This window comes from Pyrus communis, chromosome 7 (genome assembly GCF_041283825.1).
Source record: "Pyrus communis isolate YQ-2024b chromosome 7, ASM4128382v1, whole genome shotgun sequence".
Classification (NCBI taxonomy): Eukaryota; Viridiplantae; Streptophyta; class Magnoliopsida; order Rosales; family Rosaceae; genus Pyrus; species Pyrus communis.
In genome coordinates, this window is record NC_142571.1 from 4,113,671 (window position 1) to 4,131,105 (window position 17,435).

At 38.2% G+C, this 17,435-nt stretch overlaps 2 protein-coding genes and 1 pseudogene across 4 annotated transcripts; 2 read left to right on the forward strand and 1 right to left on the reverse strand.

The window, feature by feature from the left end:
• Positions 1–1,530: 1,530 nt before the first annotated feature.
• Positions 1,531–8,766, forward strand: ACR12 (ACT domain-containing protein). 2 transcript variants are annotated; one of them, XM_068474268.2, is made up of 10 exons: positions 1,531–1,861; positions 2,201–2,255; positions 4,110–4,232; positions 4,535–4,629; positions 6,266–6,350; positions 6,471–6,530; positions 7,518–7,573; positions 7,919–8,024; positions 8,103–8,171; positions 8,389–8,766. In XM_068474268.2, exons 1-10 carry the CDS (start codon positions 1,698–1,700, stop codon positions 8,449–8,451), a joined length of 876 nt encoding a protein of 291 aa, XP_068330369.2. In that variant the 5' UTR covers positions 1,531–1,697; the 3' UTR covers positions 8,452–8,766. The 2 variants fall into 2 exon arrangements, with proteins under 2 accessions (XP_068330369.2, XP_068330370.2); XM_068474269.2 differs by having other exon boundaries at positions 1,571–1,861; positions 4,113–4,232.
• A 1,339-nt stretch (positions 8,767–10,105) lies between these two features.
• On the forward strand, positions 10,106–11,028 carry LOC137735181 (germin-like protein subfamily 3 member 2 pseudogene; annotated as a pseudogene). The gene has a single exon (XR_015964920.1). The product of XR_015964920.1 is annotated as a germin-like protein subfamily 3 member 2 pseudogene (transcript).
• Positions 11,029–11,472: 444 nt separating this feature from the next.
• On the reverse strand, positions 11,473–13,455 carry LOC137735180 (protein trichome birefringence-like 36). The gene is made up of 5 exons (XM_088698064.1): positions 13,057–13,455; positions 12,742–12,913; positions 12,312–12,493; positions 12,033–12,191; positions 11,473–11,934 (listed from the first exon to the last, which is right to left on the reverse strand). The coding sequence occupies exons 1-5, from the start codon at positions 13,383–13,385 to the stop codon at positions 11,637–11,639; spliced, it is 1,140 nt and encodes a 379-aa protein (XP_088554190.1). The 5' UTR covers positions 13,386–13,455; the 3' UTR covers positions 11,473–11,636.
• Between the last annotated feature and the right edge of the window lie 3,980 nt (positions 13,456–17,435).

A 17,435-nucleotide genomic window follows, 5' to 3' on the forward strand; every position in this document is an offset into this window, starting at 1 on the left:
TACAAAACTGAAGACTAGCTCTTACATGTAAAGTTCCGGATGAAGTACAAGAAGTCTAGATGTCTCCTACAAGTAGACGACTGTTGAACTTTTCTTCTATAAATAGTCAAGTCATTCATTAAATCTCATAATTCTTAAATCTCTACAAACCTCTCTTTGACTTAAGCATTAGATGTTGCCACCACTACCCAACACCACCATCCTACTACAATCTCTATTAACGCGGCCACCAATGCCATTACAACCATCACCTCCGCCACCATTGTTGCTATCACCGCTACCACCATTACCTTTTTCAATGACCATTCACCACCATCACCAAACACTTAAAACCACTACTACCATCTCATCACCTACAATTTACCGTCATTGCCATTACTAGTACTCCCTATCATCATTGTTGCCGCCTTCACCTTATCATCATAAATGCAAGCCAATACTCCACCCCTTAAGGTAATAATTGCCCAAGCTATTGGGCAATTGGCAATACTAGCTTTAGTGAACAATAGTCACCCAAGAACATCTCAACCCTATAAATAAATTGCTCAGGCAATTCACATTAAATTATTATTTTTTAAAATAAAAAGTTAATATTAACTTTTTTTTTATTTTAACCAACCCTTTCTTTCCCTCTTTTTGTCCCTCGATTCCTTCGTCTTTCGTATTTTCTGTCACGATGTAGAGCTTGCGAGCGGAGTGCCACCTGCACTTCCATCACGACACATCGTCCAAGATCATCGCCTTTGGCTTCGGCAGAGCCGCACTCACTAGTCGCCGACGAATGCTCTCATCTTCCGCCTCCCTTCCTATCAGTGAATTCTCTCTTCCTCCTCCTCGCTCGACTTTGTGCTCTTGGGCGACGAGTCCTGGTACATGAGGCTATGATCCAATGGCCTCAGCTCTCAGTCGTCCGATTCCATCACCACCACCATCAGAAACATTGGATCACGACTCAAATTTTGGAGTTCGCTCCGTCTTTCCCCGTCTGCCACTTTTTCTTCGTCTTCGTCCCTTCCTCTATCTTCTTGTTCTTCCTCTTTGTCATGATGGCATCATCATGACATCATATCGCCTCAGTTGCAAAGGCAGACGAGAATTGCCCAATTGTTGAGTTTGGGATAGTAGGGCCCATCAAATAGCAAAGGGGATTTGAGTGGGCTGGAGCAATTTTTGTTGGGGTAAATACATTGAATCACCTAATTACAAAGGGAATTTGCTAGGTGAACTCTCTTGCATGACGCAACAAATATAACTTATATAAAAAAAAAACCTAAAGCAATACCAAACTCAACCAAAAAAACTGGTTTTCGATTAAAAAAGAAAAAGAAAACTAACGAAAAGTTTAAAAATACTTTAGTTTTAATAATAAAAAAAATGACAAATAAAGATGTATTGAATCGTACGGAGAAAGAAAATGTAAAAATATGATTTTTTTGTTAAAAGTGAACAATATGAAAAGTGTTTGGTTAAAACTAGGTTATAAAAAACACGTCCAGGTGCAATCTGCGGAGGACTTCAATCACCCAGAGTGGGCCCCACCCGAATGACCCAATAACCAAAATATTCTCCACAGCGATGCCATTTCCTCACTCTCCCTACTTGTTCATCATCTTTCTTCAGCAACCGGAACCCCAAAATCTCAATTTCTGAGAAGCTCAGACAAACAATTTCATCAATTTGCAGTTTAGTCCTCCCCCATGGCGCTCTTTGCTTCTTCCATCAATCTCCATCCATCCAAAATCTCCCATTCCGAATTTGCCCCTCAGCCCCGCCCCTCCCCGTACGACCCCCCCAAACTCCTCCCGCTTCCTGCCGTATGCTCCTCCCAACGTGCTGCCGCCAACGCTTTCTCCAGAGAAAGGTGTGAGATCTCTCTCCCAGTTTTTCTTTTCTGACTTCTCAGTTTTCGCTTTTCTTTGAATGTTCTGTTTGGTAGCCGAGAAAATTTTGGATTAAAACGAAGATCAAGCTTCTCAAGAAGCTCTCGATCTCTTTGTTTCGACCTTTATGATCAAGGTTTTATTAATTCATTTTTGTTTAATTCGTCGGGAAGAAGATTAAGAGGCATGTTTCAAGTCAACTTAGAGTAGATTTTGAAGTTGTTGTTGTATTTTATTTATTTATTTATTTATTTTATTTAATAATTACGATCCGAAATATTCATTGATATTTTGATTATATACCGGAAAATTTTATGCAGGAACATTGTGCGTGCGTCGATGAATGGTCTGAATGCAGTTGGATCAAGCTCGTTGGTTAGTTACATTATATGCTTAATGCAAAAAGTTTCATGGTTATTTTAGTGGGATTTCATGTGTATGACCATTCCTATGATATTTCGGATCGATTGGTGTTGTTTGATTTACTATCTGAAAATTTTCGATTAGTGAATCTGTTGTTTTTGGCAAATGAAATGAGTTGCGATCAGTTTCTTTGAAAGGATAACAGACATTGGATTCTAGTGGAGATACCTATATGTCGAAAGCTTTACTGAAAACAAATTAACCTCATAAATCTTTGTGCTGAGGTCCTGAAATAAGGGGCGTTAATTTTGTTATAGTTATTCCTATGGGATTCTAGGGGCTGCATTATTGGTCAGATTATTCAAACCACTATTTATGAGTAAATTTTAGTGTTTGAGAAACCCAAGTGACCCATGACTTGAAACAGGAAATTCCATCGCAGACAGTAAGAATAAGAGGTAGTTTGGACCTTTCAGCAGAAAATAGAGATTACATTGTCTTATTGTTTACTCCAAAGATTTTGTTCTTTACAGATATATGGTGTAGTGCTGCTTCAGTTTTTTTAATGAATTAGTTCGATTTTATGATCAGCCTGATGAAGTCTATTTGAGATGCAAAAAAAGCTTTTGGAAGCTTTAGGAGTTTGCTGCCTGTCCATCCATTTTTTTTGGACAAGTTAACATTAGTAATATATGGATAACGAGCAATTTCAAAAACCAACCTTATTTTGTCTCATTAGCTGGGTCCTTCACTTGAACAACATAATACCAGAATTTAATAACATAGGAGATGGTGTGGTTTCATAGGAAAAAAAAAAAAAACAGAAACGGAATACAAAACATGGTGAGTGTCTAAAGAAAAAAGATAGGGCAAAAGGGATGGGAGCTTATACCATTCAAATAAATCAGGTACCTTTTTCCCCAATGAATGTTTTCAGCATTTTCACTTCCATATACAGCGTAAATTAGTCACACCACAACACAAAATGGAACCTGGGTTGTTGCATCCTGTCCTGGGTCTTGTTTGAATAGTGAAGTTTAGTTGTCTTAGTGGATACTATATGTATTTTAACCGGTGTTACCTGTGCTTGAATTAGACAGGTGGTGTTCACAATATCTAGTGAAACTAGGCTGTACTTATGGTCCATATAATCTATTGCGATGGTGTCTGCTAATGTTTTCCATAGGAATAGGGCCTTTAGATCATGTTTTCTTAAGCCATGTTGCTAGAAGAGAAAATTAGTATATTTCCTTTGGTAGACATCTGCAATTGGAGAGTTTGATTCTGCTTCAGACATTTAAAGAGAGTCATGTGTCTGTTAGGCATTTTTTCTAGAAGGACCCCCATTTAGAGCTCATATGGACCCCTCTTGAGTGCTGAAAAGGCCCCATTAACGGACTGTAAGAGAACCCAGACTTCAACAATTTCTTCTAGAGACCACAGGGCTATCCACAAGACAAATTTATTTTGTTTTATGATTACAACTCAGTAAACGTTATAGAAACATCAATTTTTGTTGTAAACAATCATTACATAACTTGATGATTATGTTCCTGTGTGCCAGTCAGTTTGATATCATGCAATCAATGTATCTCATCCATACCTGTAGTCAAGTTGTTGTGGGTTTTTCTTTCGTTAGGTTCTCTTTAACTGTTTTTCGTTTTGCTCTGTCAATATTTTATTTGCATGTTAAAACTTTTCATTATCCTTGAGTGGGTCATGATCAAATCTTAGAACTTTTGGGGTTAGAAAATTAGTTCACAATGCAATAATACATCTAGAGTCTAGACTGACTTTTGATTATCTGCAAGAGTGTGATGAGACTGTATCATATACCAACAAATTGATGGATACTTTAAACTGCAGAAGTCTGATCAAGGTGCTGATTATCTTCCGATGCCAGTTGTTATGATCGATCAAGATTCAGATTCTGATGCAACTATTGTGCAACTCAGCTTCGGTGATCGCCTTGGAGCACTCATTGATACGGTGAAGTTGCCACTGGAAACTTTATATGTTTTCTATTTTAGGATAACATGGATTGCGATCCTCTTGTTTTTATTTACATTGTATTTATAAGTTTTGAAACAGGGGTCTTAAAGCAGATTCTTTAAACCAAAATCTTTCAGCACACCAGTTTAGATTCCAGATAGGACTTCTTATTGGTTTCTCTTGAAACCACCATCAAACGTGCTGCATGTACTTGATCTACTAATCAAATAGATTTTATTTGTTTTGTTAACAAAAGGAAGCTTATGATTGATTGCTTTCCTTTGTTTAAATGAGGACAGATGAATGCATTGAAAGATTTGGGATTGGATGTGGCTAAGGGAACTGTCACCACTGAGGGACCAGTCAAACAAACGAAGTTTTATATAACACGATTGTGAGTACTTATTTCTTTTTGTTTCTCATCGTGTAGCACACATTAAGTATGTGTATGTTGAGTTTATCCCATACGTAGTTCTAAAAGAAAGTTTGAACCAGTTTTGTGGTGCTATTGGAGATTCTCAAACATTTTAGGTCTAGGTGCCTAATATAGCATCATACCAATTTCATTTTTCACTTAATAGTTACAGCTTTTTGGAATAGTGGTAAGCGGGTGTACTTTAACATAGTATCAGGGCAGGAGATTTGGAATTTAAATCCTTGCAATTAGAAACTCCCAGTGTAAGTTGAATTGCTTCAATTTGGTATCAGAGCCATTCATCAAGTATCGGTCATCCTAACCGACCATATAGGTATTACTATCTACCATACTTCTTTCAGGACTGCACCACTTCAATTTTTTGCCAAATTTGATTAGAAAATAAGGTTTATTACTATTGTTCTAGTTAGAGGGGGCGTTGAGGGGGGGGGGGGGGCGAAAGGTGCACTTGCACAGGGCCCCAAATTTGAAGGGCCCCCTAAATTTTTGCCATTTAACATTATGTAATAATGTTCTATATTTAAAAAATTGCTACTGTTAGCACTTTAAACCGCATTGTGCACTCCTTATAAGAGGTGTTTTTTTTTTTCTTTCTAAACATGGGAACTTGGAGTACAATGAGATTTTTTGAGTGTCAATAATGACACCCTGAAAAGCGACAGTTTCTTAATTTTATAATATAACAACGTTATATATTGAAGTGACCTTTAAAGTTAGAGGTCTGATGGTTTTATTTTATTTTTTTTCTTTTCATGTTTGGCTGTTTAAGATAAAGCTGCTTTTGATTATTTAGTGAAGGTTATTGTTTGTAGCTGTTTTTACTTATCATTAAGGACATTTGTAAACATGCAATCAGTGAGTGCTAAAGTTTGTTTTGATTTTTTTGTTTTGTTGAATAAACGATATTATCTACGCTAAGAGGGTGGGGGAGTGGGTTAAGTCTCACAATGGGCTAACAATAATGTGGTTCAAATTTGCCTTTGGCGAGAATTGAACATAAGACATCTCACATACAAATGAAGATGAATACCACTAGACCGTAGTACTAAGTGGCTTTGTTTTAATTTAAGTGAATGTTTTCTAGTATCAATACATTGTCATACTTTTTTAAAACTTAAAACTATCTTAAGGAGGGCCCCTTTTACAAATTTCGCACAGGGCCCCCAAAATCTCAAAGACGGCCCTGGTTCTAGTGGCTAAATTTGTACATCAGGGTGATCACACCGCCTGGTGTCTCTAGTATCTTCTGACCTTAGAGGGCCCCTAATTAAGTTGTGCTGCAATACTAAGCCAGTCTCATTTCTAGTTCTGTGAACCACAAATTTATGACCACAAAATCAAAAAGATATTCAAGCCAATTTGGATGTTGAGATATTGTTCTTTTGGGTTTATAGAAAGCTGAACTGCTCGGTGTGTTTACAGTTAGTTTCCAATACATGTGTACATAATCTACAGATGTTCAAAATTTTGATGTGTTTTGCTGTACAAGTCTGTAATTGTCACTCTTAATTTGTTGTACCACCTATCAGACAAATACTCTCTAGATTTGTAATGCAAGTTTTTAGCATTTACAAATTGTTTTCGCGAATGCTAGAGACACCGGGCGCAAAGTTGAAGATCCTGATATGTTAGAGAGAATTCGACTTACCATCATCAACAATCTTTTGAAGTATCATCCAGTAAGAATGCTCAATCATAATATTTTATGTGAAGTGTGAGACAGTTCATTGTATTTTTAAATTGTTGTCAAATGATTTGTTGTTTTCAATTTGATTTGCTAACTTTCTGCTTGACTATAGGAATCTAGTCAGCATCTAGCAATGGGTGAAGCATTTGGAATAAAAGCTCCAGAGAAGAAGGTGATGTTTTTAACCTTTTAGCCTTAGGATCATAACTTTTTCAGCTCTATGCCCGTTTTACAGTTCTTATTTGTTCGTCTCTACTGTGGACGTCCCTCTTTTGGGCTTACCTTCCAGTGCTGAACGGTGTATGTCCAAATGAAACTCAATTATGGGACTGTCCTGCTGGTCACTCTTGGCTTTTGCTCTGATGCCATAATAGTCACAGGGTTGGAAATATTATGCTTCCATAGCCTATCTATCTCCTTTATCAGGCCAAATTGAATCTGGACCACACAGAAAAATCTGCATGCTATACTGTAGTCAGCTTGTCATCAGTTGTTGTCTCAATGGCTTCATATGATTCCTTTAAGGCTGAAAAGAAGTTGATTGCTTTTTTGTGGTTCTATTTATTTTTCAAGATGAATCTTAATAATAAAATATGTTTTGAGGTCCTGTTGCCAAAAAAGTGTTTTGTTTTTTGTTTGCCCACTCGCTCTCTCTCTCTAAGTGGACTAATTTTTTAAGTCTTTTTTTGTAGGGAGTGTGCTGATTGTATTATATGATTTTGTTTGGTATTGTTGTATTAGCTTTTGGACTTGTAGTCATTTCACCTTGTATTTTCTTCACTTTGTGTTTATCATAAGAGAAAAGCCTTTTAGTCATCTCACTTTGCGTTTTCTTATGCTTAATATGATGAGAAAGACAGGATCTCTCTCTCTCTCTCTCTCTCTCTCTCTCTCTCTCTCTCTCTCTCTGTTTTTTAAGTTCTCTAACTTGCTTTGTTCTCAATTATGTGTAAGCAACTTCATTTTAGTACTAAATGCTTTGCGGCCAGTATTTAGTTTTTGTGTCGAAGACTCAAAACATTTCCACTGTAATTAAGTTTGTTTTACTTCACTGCAGTCAAGTATGATTTTATTGTTGAGACGCTTTTAGTTCATACATGTTTGTATGTCCTTTTTTATGACAAACTTGTTTGTAATATACTGATATTGTTGATTGCAGCTTGATGTGGATATTGCAACTCATATACATGTGAAGGAGGATGGACCTAAGAAGAGGTTTGCAACATATAATTGAGAATAGCATTTAGCATTACAATTTCATTTGTTATCTTCTATTTCAGTTTCAGTGTTATATTCCACACCACGTTGGGTTGCGGAATGAATACTCTCATCTCTGAGAAATTTTTCAGTGTTCCCGCAATACGGAACATGGGCCGGTACACCACATATCATAATGCAAGCGGAGGGGCACTTAAAAAAAACGTCTCTCCGCTTATATTACTGGCTCGTGTTCTGGGCACATGAAGAAACCTCTCCTCATCCCTAAGCTTTCATTACATTTGTTTATCGTGATGGTTGCTTGATTTAGATTTGCTCATGCATTTATATTATCCATATCAGCTTGCTTTACATAGAGACAGCAGATCGACCTGGGTTGCTAGTAGAAATCATAAAAATCATTGCTGATGTTAATATTGACGTGGAATCAGCCGAGATTGATACAGAAGTATGCCCTTCCCTAATTGCTTTCTCTCCTCCTTTCCTCCCGTTTACCCGTGGTTAACTTTCTTCTCTCGTCTTATAGGGGTTGGTAGCCAAAGATAAATTTCATGTTAGCTACAGAGGGGCAGCATTGAACAGTTCCTTGTCTCAGGTAATTGATTTGGTTTTGTCTTGCCAATTCAGATTGTGTGACCATCCGATTTAACCAATATTTATAGCTCCAATCGTCATTGAGAGAGCTGTTGATTACCTTAAAGTTTTAGGTTTATTAATTTGAATTCTGCTATAACCGAAAAAAAAAAAATTCGGGTTTTGCATCGTAAGAACCTTGTGCACTCTCTGTTATAAGAATTTTTTTGAATTTTCAGGTGTTGGTGAACTGTTTGCGTTACTACATCCGGAGGCCAGAAACAGATATAGATAGTTACTAATACCTGGATAAACTGCATTTGTTCGTAAAGCAAACTGTAGCAAACAGTCACCTCAAAGTGACTCGCTGATGCGCTAGTTTTCGAGATTTTGAGTTAATGTTGCTGCAGCATGGGGGATTTTCTGTATGAGCATCCAGTGATTCCTATGATTTATATAAATGTTGCTATGCATTTGTCTTCCGCCCGACGCGTTGTCGAGTGGTGATCAAGCAGTTCGAATATGAACTTTTTCTCCTTTCAATTGATGTATTCAGCCTTCTATGTGTCTACGCAGCAAAGACATGGTTAATGATTTAAGAGGTTTTTTTCTTTCTATTTTTGATAATTTCGTATTAAAGCTTCGAACAAGCATTTTATTAAAACGTCTTGCAAATCGAAACTCGGTCTTTTAAAGCATAATTCAAAACACGCAGATGTTATTTTCCCCAAGACTGAAAACACACCATTAGCTTCTTTCGTGGTCTTGTTCGAATCTTTTATTTTCATGTATCGCTTGTATAAAAATGAAAAATAAAACAGAAATAGCTGCCTACCATGTCGTAAACCACCATATGTGGTCCACTCCATAGCACCTAAAAAGTGAGAACAACATTTTTGGTAGGCCAAGAAAGTGATTTTCTGCTCCACTATGGCTTGTATAAAAAATAAAAATAAAAACAAAAATGAAACACACAATTAGCTTCCAATCATGTCATAAACCACCGTATATACAACTGTGTTCTAGGCCAAGTAACTCTAAAGTGAAATTGCCTTCAAGGCACTAAAAATGCCATCTTGTTTTAAGAGTAGCAGGTACAGGTCAAGACAGAGGAGAGGAATACACGAGATTATGTAAAAGTCTGCGAGTTTTTTATTCTTTCTTTGGTTGCTTACAGTGGCAAGTTCAGGAAAATTTCTTGGGAAGGAAGAGGGGGTCAGTAAGGAAAAAGTTGGTGCCATTTTTTGGCCGGAAACAACACGTGAATTTGTCAATGTGGCATTTCGTTGATAGGCCATAATCATTTGCAAAGCTATGGTGTGCAGGTGTCATAGAGATGCCCACGACTTTTGAGCGAGTCTGTCGATTGATATCAGCATAAAATTCTATCGTTTGATGTTGACAAGCTAGGTCATGTCGAGTCTCACTCATGCATTTTGTCCGTATGTGCACGAATTGATTACCACCCGAACAACCAATGGGTCATCAGAGGCAATCCACAACTTTTCTTGCCGCCAGGGGGTCAACTGACCACGTTGACCTCTTGGTAGATCCGCCACTGGTTGCTAAGTGTGGATTCTCTACTATGTTCCGGTGTATCTTACATGTCAAAATTTTCGGCTGTTAGATCTTTAGACAAGGATCCAATGAGCAAAGATCTAACCGGAGCATAGTAGAATTTTCAGACACGTAGGATAGTTATTTGTGCTAAGCTAATAAGACCAAACTTTAATGATAATGAGAGCCATAGGCACAGGTCATCCCCCCACTAGAACCAACTCTAATCTCCACCAGAAACAAGAAGAAAAATCAAATTACATGTTGGTGGATGCAGTCATTTCTGGCTAACTAATTAATCCTCGATTCTCACTTTATTCCCAAGCAAAGTTGGTACATGTAAAAGGCCTAAAGGGCAGGTAGAACCACCAACTCTATTATTTTAAAATTATTTTTTAGTGTTTTGTTTCCTTATCTAGCCACAACATTTGTTGTTTGATGCCATAATTTTCAGATCAAAGTGGTTGAATGTCAGAAAATTGAAACACCAGTTCTCCTCCTTCATTCTTGATTTTTTTTTATACCAAAAATGGTTTACAAAACGGTAGTCCTTTTCGTTGTCCTCTTCAACATGAGCTATGTGACTTTCGCTTCTGATCCGGATCCGGTTCAAGACTTCTGCATAGCCAACACTGAGCCTGCAAGCCATTCCAGCCAATGCAAGAACTCATCCCTCGCAACTGTAGAAGATTTTGTATTTTCCGGCATTAAGGTTCCTGGAAAGTTTGGTCCTACCGGGCTTTCTGGCGTTTCGGTGAACTCAAATGTCTTTCCAGGACTCAACACACTTGGCATGTCGTTTGTCCGAGCTGACTTTAAAGTTGGTGGAGTAAACGTGCCACATTTTCACCCGAGAGCCACGGAGACTGCATTCGTGCTCGAAGGAAAGATTTATTCGGGGTTTGTTGATACGAATAACAGGATTTTCGCCAAGGTGATCGAAAAAGGTGAGGTGATGGTGTTTCCAAGGGGTCTACTGCACTTCCAAATGAATGTTGGCGATACTCCGGCAACCATATTGGGCAGCTTTGACAGCCAAAACCCCGGATCCCAGAGAATCCCCGCTGCAATTTTCGGATCCGGTATCAAAGATAAGCTCTTGGAAAAAGCTTTTGGATTGAGTTCTAAGGAGATTTCTAAGTTGAAAAAGAAGCTTGGTTCACATTGATTGAGCTTGCTAGAAGAGTGCCTGCAGTTTCTTTTTTTTTTTTTTTTTATTATTTGATTTTATTAGTTTGAATGTGGTGACTGCATGTAGTATAATTATGTGAGCAAATTATAAATTGATGAAATACATGATTCAAATAAGGTATATTTTTTTAGGACTGTTGGCAAAGGCAGTACGCTGGCCTCTTGCGCCTGAGTTTGATTATTTTCGTGAAATACTGTAGTATAAATATCATGTCTGGTGCTCAACATGATAAAGATTATTTCTTACTGTAAAAGCAATTTAAATAAATGTCAATTATTACAAGGTCATGGCTACAAAAGTGAAGATAACATCTCTTGCTTTTTTGAATTGAAAACTTTGGTTCTTCAACCTTTATAATCATAGCCAGCCAGCATGCTTTGTTAGTTGCTCACCTCTCCCACTAGTAGTCTAGAAATTTGGTTATAAATTATTAAATGGATGCAGACATGAGCGTAGTCGAGTTGGCTAAATCAGCAGGTGCTTTCCCAACCTAAGTTCGATCCCCCCTCCCTGTAGCTTAGGTTAGATTCGAATGTCGGTCAAATAAAGAAAAGAACAAAAAAGGCAAAGAGACTTTGCTACCAAGCATATTATGATGAGCGAGGACCATCTCACATTGTTCTACAACCACCCCACCACAACATCATAATTAGCATTACAAACTTTAATCTGCAGAAAAGTAGAGTTACTCTCACACTCGACCTAAATTTTTAATCAACACAATTAATTAAGTCATACTTAAAGCAAGGCACTCAACATCTCATTCCAACTATCAGGCACCCCAGGAAGGCACCAATGGCTGCAGTCAGAGGATAAGCCTCCTGGGTGCTGCCTCTCTTCTTGCCCCATGGCCCTTCTGTACACAGAAGGGTGCCCGTCTCTTCGAAAAGCCGACATGGTAGTTATGTCCTGAAGATATACTGGAAATCTCATATTTCTCAATACAGTTTGCAGCACTATCAATGGCTCAGGAACATGTTGGTGACTGAAGTAAGCCAGTGGCTGCTTCTGATTATAGCATCTCCAACCATTTTCTCTGCCGAAAAAGCGAATAACACATAGAAGTATGTATAAAAGAATTCTGTGAACTACATAATTGCATCATAACTGCATTAGAGATCTCATATTATGTACCTGTTGTGCCTAGGCGACATGCTTCGAAAAATCACTCGGGTTTTTCGAGGATCTAGGTTTAAATCGATCCATTTAGCCCATGTAGTGAGTCCTTTTTGGTATGCAACCATTGGATTAATGTTTGTATACAGAGAGTGCCCTTCCATGTAATAATCCCACCTGAAACATGTTAGAAGAACTCTTCAATTAAGATCATAATTAAGAACATCCACAATGCTACCACTTCTGAAGCAAAGGAAATGAGCAAAGGTGACTCGATGAATGCGAATTTTCTCTTACGAACTCGATTTGTCGGAGTGAGTCCACCAGTGAGCAGAATCAAACACAAGAACATCAACCCCTCTCCAGTACTTTGCATTCTCTTCTATCAAGTCCAAATGCAAAATTCTCTTTTTGTCAGCTCCTTTGTTCAACTCCACTAGGAGTGGAGCCCATGAAAACTCAATTGATGTCTCAAAATCCTGTGTGTGAATTACATTTACTATTTATGTTAATGCAAGATTTAAGATCAAGGATCAACTTTTGAGGCTTTCCCTCAAAACAATGTAAAACAATTTAGTTAATGAAAACTGAAACCAGTTATAAAACGAGTTTTCAGTTTTTTTTTTAAAAAAATGAAAACTAAAATCTGAAAATTAAAAACGAAATGGTTATCAAAAAAATACCTAAAGTTCCAAAATAATAATAATAATATTAATAATAATTGTACCATTGCATGGAAGGCCATAGAAGGACCATTGTAGGTCACTATTTTTCTGCCAGTTGGAACAACTCCTTGTACCAAGCACACTAGAGATTCCCACTGATTCCTCATTATAGAATCACCCACCAGCATTATTCTTTTCCTTCTCATTTTCCCAAGAAATTTTAGTGCATCAAACCTTCAATGAAACAAAAAACCAAGAAATCACATTACTAAATGATTTTAAATTACTTGGATGCAAAGGAGAGCTGCTCTAGCAAACTTGGCTAAGTTCATGCATGCGGATAGATTATTTAGTTAAGTTTTGGTTTAGAGTGGCACCTTGGAATGGAGCAGCTGTTTGGCTTCCACCTCCACTTTTCGTAGTCGGAATCCGGCCTTCCATTCTTTTGACAAGTCACTGCAGTGCTAAGATATGGACAAGTCGAGTCATAAAGAGGGTACGATTGATCGTAAACCCATTTTCCGTCAGAGAGCTCACATCTACTCCTTGAATTTTGGTGGCTCTGAACCATGTTCACTGCATCATCTTCATCGTCAAGCCAAGAGTCATCTTCTAGCTCAAGATGTGATGACTTCCCATGAAAGAAGCATAGAAAGACAATGAAGATGCTGGAGAAGAAGAGGAGTTGAAGCTTTGGTTTGCTCATTGATTTCTGAATTCCAAAGCTAGGGAAAGCTTGAAGTAGCTAGTGTCCCCAGTGAAGAAAACAAGCATTTTATAAGCTGCATGCAGGGCCCTGATGATTGTATATGATTAGAACTGTAGCATCAAAGGCATGACTTGCGGTGTGGTGGCACCATATCCAATTATCCATATGCAATGCTTTTTGAGAATGACTTGTATGACACAAATACGCTATAATAGTGGTGTTTTGTATCAATAATAATGTGTTAGTTTTTCTCTACTTATCATCCTATTACTAACATAAGACATTACTAGAGCGGTGTTCTTATATTATTGACATGAAACGTCATTGTAATAGTGCACTGGTGCCACAAATTACTCTCATAGTGAGGAGGGGTGGTAGAAAGTCGAAACAAGGGATAAAAAGTAAGAAATTAGGTACCCGTAACTGGCGGATGTGTAGGCCATGCACATCAATGTATTGCTTTTCAAAAGTCATAAAGATTAAAGAGATCATTTGACCAGTTTACTTTGCAAAAAATTAAGGATCGTTGCACCAAATATAAACACCAATATCTACTGGCCACACCAATATCTACTGACCGTCTAGGTGCTAGGCGGCTGATCACCATCCTGATTAAAGCTTAGGCATTTGAAAATTAAGAAAATGGTACCTAGACTTGTTGAGGCACCCCGCTAGACCGCCTAGGCACCCGTCTAGCCTGTCCAGACCCGCCTAGGTTGCAACTCACTTAAATAGAAAATAAATAACTTTTTTTTTGCATTTTATTGTTTTCAATAAATTGTAAAAGACTAATTGAACACTTAAATAAACACACATTATATGATTATATGTTTGCTCCTCATGTTTTTATTATGTTTCAATACTTCATAATATATATGTCATTCTATTTTCTAGTTTATGATGAAATTATATATATTTTAAGTATAAACAGACACTTATTTACACGAAATACAATAGATTTACTTAAATCCGCCTAGGCGCTAGGTTCTAGTTCGCCGTCCGACTAACCTTGCTCCTAAATGTCGACGTCAGATCAATAAATATTTAGCAAATATCGACGCTACATCAACAATGCCACGCAATTGTTATAGAACCTTAACCTTGCCAAACCCCTCGTTTTCCTCTACCCTCCAACTCTGGTAGCACATATCCACTGAAACATTAGCAACCCCAAGACGTACACAATACTGAACAACTAACAACAAATCCATCAATCATGAGTGGAATGAGCTGCCGCTTCAATTCGGCCTCTTTCTCGCGAATCTTCTGCATATGGTGTGCTGTTCGTTCTTGCACTTTCATGGGAGGTAGAACTCAGCCTGCTTGTACATCTCAACTTGTATAAATAGAAAAGTTCCTTGTAGCCATAAATCACTTTCAAAGTTTCAATATTCACATATGACCATACACTTGTTGATGTTTAGGATTGGTTTGGCTTGAACAATTCACTAAATTCAATGATTTTTTTTTTTTTTTAACAAACACTATTATCTATCCTAAGAGGGAATGAGGTGAGCTTAGCCTAATTATGGGCTAGGAATAATGTGGTTCAAATTTGTTTTTAGCGAGAATCATACCTAAAACCTTTCACTTACAAACGAAGATGAATGCCATTAAACCGTAGTACTAAATTGCAAATTTAATGAATGTTGAATGAAAATATAGATGTCAGCTTACATGGTAAAGATGTAAAATGGAGAAATCATTTAAAGATCCATACTCATAAGAAAATATAGATGCCAGATTTTTTAATAAATACAACCATTTAAAACTTTATATTAATAAAAAAAAAAATTAACATTTGATAACTTAGTTGGAGAAATATAAGATTTGACAATAGAGTTCAGATTACCACATCACCAAACAATTGTAATTTGATTATTATAATTTAGCCTTTTCGATGATCTTAGAGTATCTTCAAAAGAGATGTCAAAATATCTCAATCAGCAGTAATAGTAAAAAAAGACAGCTGCAATGTTTTCTAATCGAGAAACCAAATCTGACGTGGCATGATATGGAATGACAGCTTCAAATGTTTTTTTATTAATTTCTTTATCTACAACTCTCCTCCTTCAATGGGGTCCATGGCTGCCGAGCGTCTCACTCTCCCCCCCTCTCCCCAACCTCTCTGTATCTTCACAGTCCGTTCACTCTTCGAATTCCGATCCCTCCTTCGATCTCCCGCAATGTCCACCGCCGAACAACCCCCGCCCAGAACGGACTTAAACCAGACCAGACAACAAATCCGAAACCCAAATTCGAATCAGAACTAGTGCTAGAGCCTGAAGCTAAACCGGAGCCAACGCCTGAACTCGAAACTGAACCTGCACTAGCGCCGGAACCCGAAATTAAACCGGAACCGGTGCACGAGCCCGAAGATAAACCCAAGCCAGTGACGGAGGCCGAAGTTAGACCGGAACCCCTACTCGAACATGAACTGGTGGTGGCCGATGGCGCGGATCCGAAGGTGAACGAAGATCAAAGCCTCGATCCAACCGCATGGCCAAGGAGCTGCACATCCGGAGCTGAAGAAAGACGAAGGAAGCCGTACATTCACAACGATCTCGAACTCGCCTTGTGTGGTTCCGTAGCTGACGTCGCTTTTCCCTCATAATTCTTGCTCCTCCGTCACTTCCACGTCCGCCGCCGGTGGGTACTATAAGCTCACTGAGCTTTCGGTTTTGTACATTTCTTTCTGGGTACTCCAAACCCTAAAAATAATAGTTTAATAAAATAAAAAGAAAAGAAAATAGTGTAATAAAATTTGATATATTAGGTAAAGAGTAAAATTTTAAAAAATGTCAAAATATCATATAAATTTTATACTTAAAATTTGATATCTTCTCTTTTTGGAGACCTTTTAAGGAGTTTATTGGAAATGCATTGAGCAGCCTAATAAACAAATAAAAACTAAAAATAAGGGTAAAATAGGAAGTTGGTTGAGATATTTTATGAAAATTCAAGTGGCGCGCTTATATAAAAGTTTCCCTCTCCTATTTTCTGCAAACTGAAACGCCATTTCCTCTCACTTATTTCTCACTCAAATCTACTCAATCTTGTCTTTGTAATCAATTATTGACGATGGGTAGAGAGGTCGATGAGGATGTTGGTGGTGTTGGTGACAGGTTCAAGGACGCCCGAAGCACTCAATCGCTACAAGAAAAACTTCCGACTGTGTTTTCTGAGGACCGATTGGCAAAAGTACCTATTGAGCGATTTCGAGGATTTTGGGATTCCCTCTGTCTTCGAATCAAGCGGTTGGCTCTCCGTTGTAGGACCTGCAGAGCCTGCTAATATCCAGATTATTCAAGAATTCTACTCCAACATCCCTCCTCTCCCTGCTGATCGGCCATTCCCCGACTCTTTTGATGTCTACCTACGCGGTAAGACCCTCAATTTCTCCGTAAATAGCATTGCCCGGTTGCGTAAACTTCCTCGGCTCAAGCCGGATGAACCCGGTTTCGATTATCATCAGCTTGTTGCTAAGCTTGACATGAATTTAGTCAGGTCTACCTTAGTTGGCCCCTATAAGAGATTGCAAGAACTTTTCTCCCTAACCCGTCTCACTGACTTCTACAAAATACTTAACTGCATTGTGGCTGATAATATTGATATTCTGGGTTTCTCTTCCTCTTCTTTCATTACTCCTGATAGAGCGCGCCTCCTTTATGCTATTGGGACCAATCTGCCAATTGATCTGCCCACCTACATTTTCCGTGTAAACTGCCGATCTGCAAGTTTTACCCATGGCGACTTGCCTTTCGGGTCCTTAATAACTCGGTTCGCCATGGATTCTCAGGTGCGAATTGATCCTACGGATAGGCTTCGATGTTCTTCTGTACCAGCTCTGAAGTTGGATTGTATACCTTATGTTAAGAGACGTATCCCGTCTTCTCCTGCATTTACGCGCACCTGCGCCTCCTATCAACAACGTGATGCTTCATGGCAAGATAAGTGTACCATCTTCTCCTACAGTTAATCCAGCACCAGCTGCTTCTGAGCCAACTCCACAGCTTAATCAGCCTCCAATCGTGAGGCAAGACAGGA